This window comes from Myotis brandtii, unplaced genomic scaffold (assembly GCF_000412655.1).
Source record: "Myotis brandtii unplaced genomic scaffold, ASM41265v1 scaffold3522, whole genome shotgun sequence".
In the NCBI taxonomy this organism is placed as follows: domain Eukaryota; kingdom Metazoa; phylum Chordata; class Mammalia; order Chiroptera; family Vespertilionidae; genus Myotis; species Myotis brandtii.
Window position 1 is genome coordinate 99,496 of NW_005363550.1, and position 9,645 is coordinate 109,140.

Consider the following 9,645-nt stretch of genomic DNA (forward strand, 5'->3'; position numbering starts at 1 on the left):
GTCCAGTCCTGGGACTCCTTCCTGTCCTGGGGCTGCGGCCCCCTCTCTGGGCCTCTATCCCTGTCTGGAAGATGGAAATGACACCAGGGCCTTACGGGGACCCTGAGTGGGAGGGTCTGCCCCTAAAATGATGGGTACATCCTGCCCCTGCCTTCCAGAGGACTGGGGCAAGGAGAACGAGGCTCTAGTCTTAGGTGCGAAATTTAAGGGGTGCCCAAAGCCTCAGTCATCGAGATAAATACATTTTAACAAAACACTAAACATAAAAATCAACGCTAATAAATCCACAATGGACAAAATGCCAACTCTTTATATACAGCCAGCGTCTGCCCAGGCCCCCACTCTCCACCAACCCTCCCTTCGTCCACATCTTTCCCCCATGGCGCATGGGCTCCTTACCTGTCCTTCAGGCTCTGAGGGCTGCTTCCCACCAGGTCTTGGGGGCCTGGGCCCTGCTCCGAAGCACTGCTGGCAGGGGCAGCAGCCATGGGTGCCCACGGCAGGCCCAGCAGCCTCAGGGGCCAGCACTGCTTGGGGCCAGGGCTCTGCTCCCTGGAGTCCTCATGGCCCACTTGGCAGGTCCTGGGCCTCATCTGCCTTCAGGGTCAAGGGCACCTCCGGCCTGATCCTCAGCGTGAGCTCCCAAGGGTCCTGCAGGGCTTGATCGATCCCCCTCACTCCAGGAGTAACGTCAAGCTCATGAATGTTGAAACCATCCAGACCTAGGTCACCTCTGGGCCTCAGTTTCCACATTTGTGAAATGGGTGCTGTTGGCAGGTGCCCCTGGTCCTCACTGGCAGTGGCCATCCCCGTGTGCCCTGGCCCGAATGGCCCCATCTTCTGCCTGGGCCTTCTCCGGTGCCAGCCCCCGTGCGGGTCCTCTCCGGGGTGGTTACCCCGGGGATCCTCTTAGAGTGGCATCTGCCAACTGCTCTGCTGTGGTTGGAATCAGAGCTCAACCATCTCCCACAGTCACCCCTGCTGGCCCCGCCCCTGGGGTGCTGGGTGGGCACACCTGCTCCTGCCCCCTTTCCCCGCTTCCCCAAGGGCCTCTCTGGGCTACGGAGCATCTACCTCGGGCCTGGAGGGCAGCCAAGCGCCCAGTGGATGAGGAATTGAATTCCTTGCGGTGGGCCTGGGGCTGCTCTTCTGACCCGGCCCCCAGGCTGGGCCCCGGCACACTCCACGCCTGCCAGTCAAGCCCGGCCCTTCCTTGGCTGGTGTGGTCAAGCCTGGTAAGTTTGGTCAGCTCCTGGGCTAGGCCAGGGCCCGGCAGGGAGTCATCCATCCCCCTCTCTCCAGGAGGAGCGTCAAGCTCAGGGATGTTGGAACCACCCAGACCCAGGTCACCTCCGGCCTCAGTTTCCTTGTCTGTGAAGTGGGGAGAGCTCCTCTGCAGCAGGAGGGCCTGAGGGTGAATGGGATCATGCATCTGCTAAGCGCCAGCACAGAGCCGGCGTTGAACCAATGCCGGTTCCCCGTCCACCTCTTACTTTGGGCTTCAGAGCAGCTCTGCAGTGATGGCGAACCTTTTGAGCTCGGCGTGCCAGCATTTTGAAAAACCCTAACTTAACTCTGGTGCCGTGTCACATATAGAATTTTTTTGATATTTGCAACCATAGTAAAACAAAGATTTATATTTTTGATATTTATTTTATATATTTAAATGCCATTTAACAAAGAAAAATCAACCAAAAAAATGAGTTCATAGCTTCGCCATCACTGTCCTAGTGTGTCCTTGAGCCAAGTGTCCCTGTTCTACGGGGGAGAAAACGAAGGCCCAAGAAGGCGAATGCAGGACCCAAGGCGGCTCCAGGGTGCAGGGTGAGCTGGAACCTAGCAGTGACCTTGTCCCTGCACTTCCAGCCCTCACCACCCGGAAGGCTTGTGCTCTGCTCTCTGGGGAGCCCAGGTGTGGGCTGTGCTGGGCAGGGTGCAGGCGGGATGGGCTGCCCAGGTGCTTGGGGTCGGGGCTTGTTTGCAAGCCCAGGAACATAACACATAATGTGACGATGAGAGTGACGCTGCTTGTGTAGCCCCGACAACGGGGTCTGCTCCCTGCTGAGCTCAGGTGACCTCCCCTTTTGAAGATGAGGACATTGCTGTTCAAGCAGCTTCCTACTTCCTGGGCGCCACGCAGCCAAGAGGCCTGGCCCTCGCACGGCTCCAGGGTGTGCTTTGTGGGTCTCCGCAGGCTCACACTGCTGGTGTCTGGGAGAACTCGGGTGGTAGGTTCCTGCCTGTCACACCCAGCACCCACCCGCTTGCTTTCCAGTTACCTTTGAGCCACAGGATCCTTCATACGTCTGCTCAACTCCGGAGCTGCAGCCCCTAGGGCTCCTGGTTTTCTGCTTCAGCAACTCCAAAGGGGGCCCCAGCCCCCACCAACCTTTACTTTCCTGGGAGGTCCCTTTACTAGTTGCCTGGCCCATGTTTTGAGTCAGGTACTCATGAACTCTCCTGCTTCCCTTGGTGAAAATCAATCCAGATATTTCCATGGGAAGCAGTAACACATTGCCTGGGACTTCAGTTTCTTGGTGTGGACAACGGTTGCTGGGAGACCACTGTCTGAAGGTCCCTTCGTATCTGCACGTCTCGTGAGCAAAGGCACCAATTGCCCTTGTGTTGGACCATCTTTTCCAGGATGCTTGTAGAGAGGGTGTGTCCCTCTGGAGCAACATGTGCTTACCGGCCGGTATGAAAGATTTGGGGTCCCCAAGCTTGGGTGTGCAGCTGTCACCTGGCCCTTTTTACAGCATCTTGGGGGTGCTCAGAGGACTGATGTAGGACACTGATATTCCAGCTGATATGCTTAATGCTGCTGATACTCTGGCTACTTGAGTAATGAACTATGAACAACAGAGTGGCCTTTGTCTCTGACCCAGGAGCCTCGTGTCTCCTGCCAGCACCCGGGAATCTATGGCAGGCTTGCTTCTCAGCCTGCAAGTAGAGTCAAAACTCTCAGACTTTCTCCTGCTCCTGACAAGGGCAATAATGAGCAGGAAGGAAGAAGTCAAGCTGATGCTGATCAGGACTTAACGGTTTGACCAAACTCATCAGAGCAGCTTTCAAGGAACCCCGGGCTGGATCTTCCCACTTCCCGAACACAGCTCAGGCAGCGTCTGGGGGATGAGGTCCAGAGCTGAGGGCTGGACCGCACAACACCCGCTCCCCTGGCCTTGGAGATGGTCAAGGCACCGAACAGTGACAGGGTGTGGGTGCCTGGGGGGCCCCTGGTCCAGTGCAGCTTCTCCCCATTTTGGTGCTTGGCTCACTTCAGCCTCTGACCTCGGGCTCCTGGTACCTTGGGGACCAGGGGTTCCACTGGAATTGTTCCCTTCCCATCACCCACTGCTCAGAGCCCAGAAGGTGTGCTTGACCCGGGGACAGCCCCGGAGCTTGGGGGGAGGGGAGAAGAAACTGTCCCTAAATGCAACATCCCCAGCTGCCCCCCTCCCCCACCCCAGCACCTGCCATGACCCCTGGGCAGACACCACCACAGACCACATCCTCCTGCGGTGGCTGCGGTCGGAAATCCGAGTCTGGCTGGACCCTGGGGACCCTCGAGGGATGGCCTGGGCTTTCCCAGCGGGTATCGCTGCAGCTCTGTCCCACCCAGGCCTGCTCCCCGCCCCCTCCCTAGTCTCCTGCTCATCCTCCATCCCACAGGCCCCACAGACCCTGCCTGAGGCGGTGGGCTCCTCTCCCCAGCCCGGGTCTCCCCAACTCTCTGCTCCCCTCCATTCCCAAACTCTAGCCACTGGTCCCTCTCATCTCACCTTGAGAATGTCATTGTCTTTCCCTTGGGGGTCGGGGAGAGGGTCTGGGGCAGAGGGTGTCACGGGATCCATCTAGGGATATGACAACGGTTCTGAAATCTCTGAGTCCCTCTGAGGGGTCCCCAGGAGGCGACAGAGAAGATGCTGGCTCCTCGGGAGACCTGGGAGTGCAGCCCCCTCCAGCAAATGGGGGGAGAATACCGCTGGTTCCCTAGAGAACAGGGACTCACCCACCTGGTGGGGGTCCTCCAGCTTCTGCTGATGAGAAACAGGCACAGAGAGGGCGAGTTTCTTCCCGAAGACACACAGCCACCTGGTGTGAAGACCATGTTCTGGGGCCAGCGAGACCTGGGAGGATGCACCTTTTTTGGACGTGGGGTGGGGCCAGCCTGGAACTGGGGGCTTTGGGAAATGTCAGTGCTTGAACCTCTAACTCTCCAGGTCCAGCTGCCCGAAGTGCAGCCGGGAAGGAGAGATTCCAGGAGGGGGCAGCAGAGACCAGCTGTAGAGGGAGGCAAGGCCCCAGAAAGGGCTGGAGCTCCAAGGGGAAGGCAGGCAGGAGAGCAGGGGAGGCGCCCCTGGAGGGGTGGGGGGAGGGATGGGGATGCAGGACCCCGGCACCCACCTCACCCCTAGAACTGGGAACGGGTGTTGGGAGAGGCAAGTGAGGCGAGTGGTGCCGGTTTAGGAAGGATCCTGATTTTCCTTCACGTTTGGATGTTTATTCATCATGGAATATATATTTAAAAATATATTTTTATTGATTTCAGAGAGGGCACATGCCCTGATCTGGAACTGAATGCAGGACCCTTCAGTCCGCAGGCTGACTCTCTATCCACTGAGCCAAGTCGGCCAGGGCTCATGGAATATCTATTGTATTAATTTCAATTTCAAAAAATATCGCATTAAATATGACTGGGCACTCTCCTTCCACCTCCTGGAACTTCTCACGGCTTCTGAGAGGAGAGAGGGAGGAGCAGAAGCTGGAGAGGCGCTGAGACGATCCCGGGGCTCAGCGAGCGGGTGGGGGCACCTCTGGAGCCCCCAGTGCTGACAACAGTCTCCAAACTCAGACTCGACCCCACCTGACACTTCTCAGCCCGAGACAGAGGCTCGAGGGCTCAGAGAAGCTGCTGAGTCCCCCAGCCCTGGGGAGGGGCGCCCAGGAGGACTCCTGACCCTGGGGCCTGACCTACAGCTGCTCAGACAGTGGGTGAGCGTGGGCACCAGGCCCGGCGGGCAGGTTTCTGTCCCACTTCCCCATCCGCCTGTGTCACTGTGAGCTTTAGCACTGTTGTCCCACACTTGACAGTAATAGTCGGCCTCGTCCTGGGCCTGGGCCCCGCTGATGGTCAGGGTGGCCGTGTTCCCCGAGTTGGTGCCTGAGAATCGGTCAGGGATCCCTGAGGGCCGGTTGTTATCATTATAAATGACCAGCACGGGGGCCTGGCCGGGCTTCTGCTGGTACCAGTGGACAATTTTACTTCCAATGCTGTTTCCCCCACACGTGAGCCTGGCCGTCTGTCCCGGGCTCACCGACACCGAGGGCGGCTGCGTCAGCTCATAGGAGGCCACAGAGGCTGCAGGAGGAAGAGGAGGCAGGAGGGTGAGAGCCCCTTCCCAGGCACCCCCGTCCAGCCCCGCCCGCCTGAGCTCCAGGGGTTCCCAGGCCTCAGGCGCCCTCTCACCCCCTCAGCCCAGGTGGCCTGGGGCTCCCGGGGATGGAGCCTCTGAGCACTGAGCCCCCCTTTGTGCTGCAGGGGAGCCCTCAGGCCCTCAGAGCCATGAGCACAGGGGGTGCCGCCCCCAGCCCTGAGCCTGCAGCAGGGCTTGAGCCTCCTGCCCCACAGGCAGCGCCCCTGAGCTCAGAGGCAGCCAGGCGGGTGCAGGCCCTGGGGCTGGGAGGGTGTGAGCCGGGCAGCACCTGTGCAGTGAGCCAGGAGGCCGAGGAGGAGAGGGGTCCAGGCCATGGTGGGCGCCCTGACTCTGCTCCCTGAGGCCCAGGCTGCAGGGCTCCTCCCAGGCCTCTCTTATCCCCTTGGACACAGCTGCGGGGCATGCAAATCAGCCAGGCCCAGGGGCTGCTGGGAGCTGGTGGCTTCTGAGAAGGGCTCAGCCCAGGGACTCATGGAGGAAGGGGCAGCCCCTGCAGATCCCACCCTGCCGGTCCCATGGTCTGGGGTGACATCTGCCACAGCAGAGCTCAGATGGGAGGTGGGGGGAGGGTGCCTGTATTGGCTGAAGGAATTCTACAGGTGACATCACGCGCTTAGGGGCGAGGTCCTGCTTTACCTCAGGGCCTGGGCCTCAGAGACCGAATAACATTGATCCTTTGTCAACAACACATGGAGTTTTCTTTATTTAAATCTGTTTTTATTGATTTCAGAGAGAGGAAGGGAGAGGCACAGAGAGAGAGAACCATCAATGATGAAAGGGAACATAGACCGGCTGCCTCCTGCACGCCCCCTACTGGGCATCTAGCCCCCAACCGGTCCCAGTGCACTGATAGGAACTGGACCGTGGCCTCCTGGTCGACAGGTCACAGCTCCATGCGCAGCCACTGGCCACATGGAGCTCTTGAAAGCACTCCTGGTGCGGTCAGTGTCCGCCCTGGGCTGTGGGTCATCAGGCAGATCCCAGGTGCGGTGCCTCAGTCTCCCCATTGTGCAGTCGGGCCCGGGACAGGGCAGGTGCTAAAAGGAAGCTTTGAGGTGAGGGAATGAGAGCCAGCTGCCAAGCGGAGTAAGTCTTTATGCAGTGGTTCTCAACCTTCTGGCCCTTTAAATACAGTTTCTCATGTTGTGACCCAACCATAAAATTATTTTCGTTGCTACTTCATAACTGTCATGTTGCTACTGTGATGAATCGTCATGTAAATATCTGATATGCAGGATGGTCTCAGGCGACCCCTGTGAAAGGGTCGTTCGACCGCCAAAGGGGTCTCGACCCACAGGTTGAGAACCGCTGCTTTAAGGGAATGCGTCTCACCAATAACTTGTCCCGCTGGGGGTTATATTCAGAAATCAAATAACCTAATCTAAGAAATGAGGTCAGGACCAGTTCACTGAGCACCAGCGAGTTTCAGGCCCTGGGACAGGAAGCCCAGGACTTCCCAGCCACGGGCCCAGGAATGGGCGCATCAGTGTCAAGGGTGATACTGTGTAAACCTGTCCTTTAGGTTTGAGGTTAAGGTTACGTACCCTCTGGCCCAGGCCCATCTTAAGGCCCCTGACGCCAGGCCCACCCCATCTGCAGGTGACTTTGCCAGGTGACTCTCTTGCGCCCCCTGGTGGCGGCTCCGCCCTGGCTGTGGAGGTGCAGGGCTGACCTCTGCCCAGGGGTAGATAGATGCACAACCCACTGCTCAGGTGGAGACTCCCTGGTCCCTGGGCTGCTGGCCACAGGGGAGGGGGACGGGCTCCTCTCTGTGTGACCCCTGACCTCCTCCACCAGGCAGGGAGGCTCAGGTCACCCACTAAACGGTGAAAACAAAGGGAGCACAGCCAGTGGCCTCAGGGAAGGAGGGGAGCCTGGGGGGGTGGCTGGGGGGGAAGGAGCTGGGTCAGGCCTGCCCTGCAGGAGAGTCAGGTGTGATCCAGGACAGTGAGCAGGGGCCAGGGGGGCTCTGGGCTGCAGGCCTGTTCCCGGCTGAGGTGTGGAAAGCGGGGTGGAGTGGGGGTCGCTGGGTGATGAGGAGGGTTTCCAGGTAACCAGTCGGGAGGTCTGGGAGCAGCTGGGCACATCCACTGCCCAAGTGACCCCAGGAAGGCTCGCTGGGCAGGGACAGGTGAGAAGCAGGGGGCTCAGACACACCTCCGGCCGCTCCCTGCTCACTGGGGTGGGGGGGGGGGGCAGGAGGGGGGGCTGAAGACGCTCAGGGAGGCGGTTGCTAATCTCCCCAGCTTCCTGCGCTCCACGCAGCCCTGTGGGGACTCCAGCTGCTGCGCGCGCCTCTGGTCCTGAACCGGCTCCCGAGGGCCCCTGTGCGGGACCCACCCCACATTCCTGCAGGTCCCCCGCCTGGCTGGCCTGGCCCCACCACAGAGGTGGGGGGAGCACTTGGCCCAGAAAGGAGGGCCTCGAGGGGAGTGCTGTTCACCGCGGGGGAGGGGAGCGGAGGACAGGGCCTGGGTGGTCTTGGGTTCCATAGATGACCAAATGGCAAAATGTTAGTGACAGGGATAGAAACAGAATCCTGGAGACCAGCTAGAATTGTGAGAAATAGGAATCCTGCCCTGTTCACCGTGACTGCCTTGTTCTGATTAAAGGGGGCACCTTCTCACCTGGCTGGGAGTTGCACCTGGGACCTGGGAGCTCACCTGGGAATGTGACCCGTTCTCCCCACCAGGGAGCTGCCTGTGACCATGGGAAGATGACCAGCCTGGTTGCAGAACCCAGAGCCGCCAGCCCTTTGCACACCCACAGGCCTTTGTGAATCTCCAGCCCCATTACCTGTGAACTGCCATTTGGCACACCCATTGCCTACGTCCCTGTAATCCTTGTCCTTCTCCCCAATACAAGCAGCCGGTTACGAGGAGTGGGGGGCAGAGCAGATTTCTGTGGGTGACCCGCTGCTCCCCCAGGCTGCGGCAGGAAGGGAATAAACGCTCACATGATTCCTCCCTGTCTCTGCTGAATTGGCTCCAGGAGGGACAGGCAGCGCAGGCCCATGGCTTGTGGGGTTACTCTGCCCGGAGACAGTCCCCAGGCGGGACCAGCAGTGGTGTCTGCACTTCCTCCCTCATCATGTGAAACCTCAGGACAGGAAGAAACCCAGGCAGCAGGGACCGGGTCTCGGGGCCTCTGGGGGGTCCCCACAGCCAATGAAATGTGGGGGTGTCTCATCCAAGATCCCCGACGGCACAACCCCTGGGCCTCCACCCGCTGCTTCTACCCAAGAGGAAGGGGCTTTGCCAGGGCTGCTGGGCCACCTCTCTCCTCGCTCACAGACAGCTGATGCCATGAGGGACGGTGGAGGAGTTTCTAAAGCTGTTGTGTCTATAAGGCGGCCAATAGCCCTGCTCAGAGCAGCTCATCATCCACCATTTCCATCAACAGGAACAGAGGCCCTGAGAGGACAGAGGGCCTGCTGAGTCCCCCAGCGCTGCAGGCGCCGGGCCAGGCTGGGGAGGACTCCTGACCCTGAGGCCTGACCTACAGCTGATCAGACAGCGGGTGAGCGTGGGCACCAGGCCCGGCGGGCAGGTTTCTGTCCCCCTTCCCCACCCGCCTGAGTCACTGTGAGTCACTGCCAGGTGCTCCCACTGCCATCAGCTACAGCACAGTAATAGTCCGCCTCGTCCTGGGCCTGGACCTCGCTGATGGTCAGGGTGGCCGTGTTCCCCGAGTTGGTGCCAGAGAATCGGTCCGGGATCCCTGAGGGCCGGTTGTTATCTCTATAGATGACCAGCACGGGGGCCTGGCCGGGCTTCTGCTGGTACCAGTGGACACTTTTACTTCCAATGCTGTTTCCCCCACACGTGAGCCTGGCCGTCTGTCCCGGGCTCACCGACACCGAGGGCGGCTGCGTCAGCTCATAGGAGGCCACAGAGGCTGCAGGAGGAAGAGGAGGCAGGAGGGTGAGAGCCCCTTCCCAGGCACCCCCGCTGGCACCACCCACCTGAGCTCCAGGGGTTCCCAGGCCCCAGGCGCCCTCTCATCCCCCTCAGCCCAGGTGGCCTGGGGCTCCCCGGGATGGAGCCTCTGAGCAGTGAGCCCCCCCTTCCTGCTGCAGGGGAGCCCTCAGGCCCTCAGAGCCATGAGCACAGGGGGTGCCGCCCCCAGCACTGAGCCTGCAGCAGGGCCTGAGCCTCCTGCCCCACAGGCAGCGCCCCTGAGCTCAGAGGCAGCCAGGCGGGTGCAGGGC

At 60.2% G+C, this 9,645-nt stretch overlaps 1 protein-coding gene across 2 annotated transcripts in view; it reads right to left on the reverse strand.

Annotated features, from left to right (window-relative positions):
- LOC102250240 (Ig lambda chain V-I region BL2) overlaps positions 1-5,794 on the reverse strand; it is an 11,668-nt gene extending 5,874 nt beyond the window's left edge. Inside the window, exons 1-2 of one of the 2 annotated variants that reach the window (XM_014544140.1) lie at positions 5,704-5,794; positions 5,065-5,359 (exon numbers count right to left, since the gene is read on the reverse strand). In XM_014544140.1, coding sequence (XP_014399626.1) covers positions 5,065-5,359; positions 5,704-5,749 — 341 coding nt within the window. In that variant the 5' untranslated portion in view covers positions 5,750-5,794. Of the gene's footprint in view, positions 1-5,061; positions 5,360-5,703 lie in introns of both variants that reach the window. The other variant, XM_014544139.1, reaches the window with a different exon arrangement.
- Between the last annotated feature and the right edge of the window lie 3,851 nt (positions 5,795-9,645).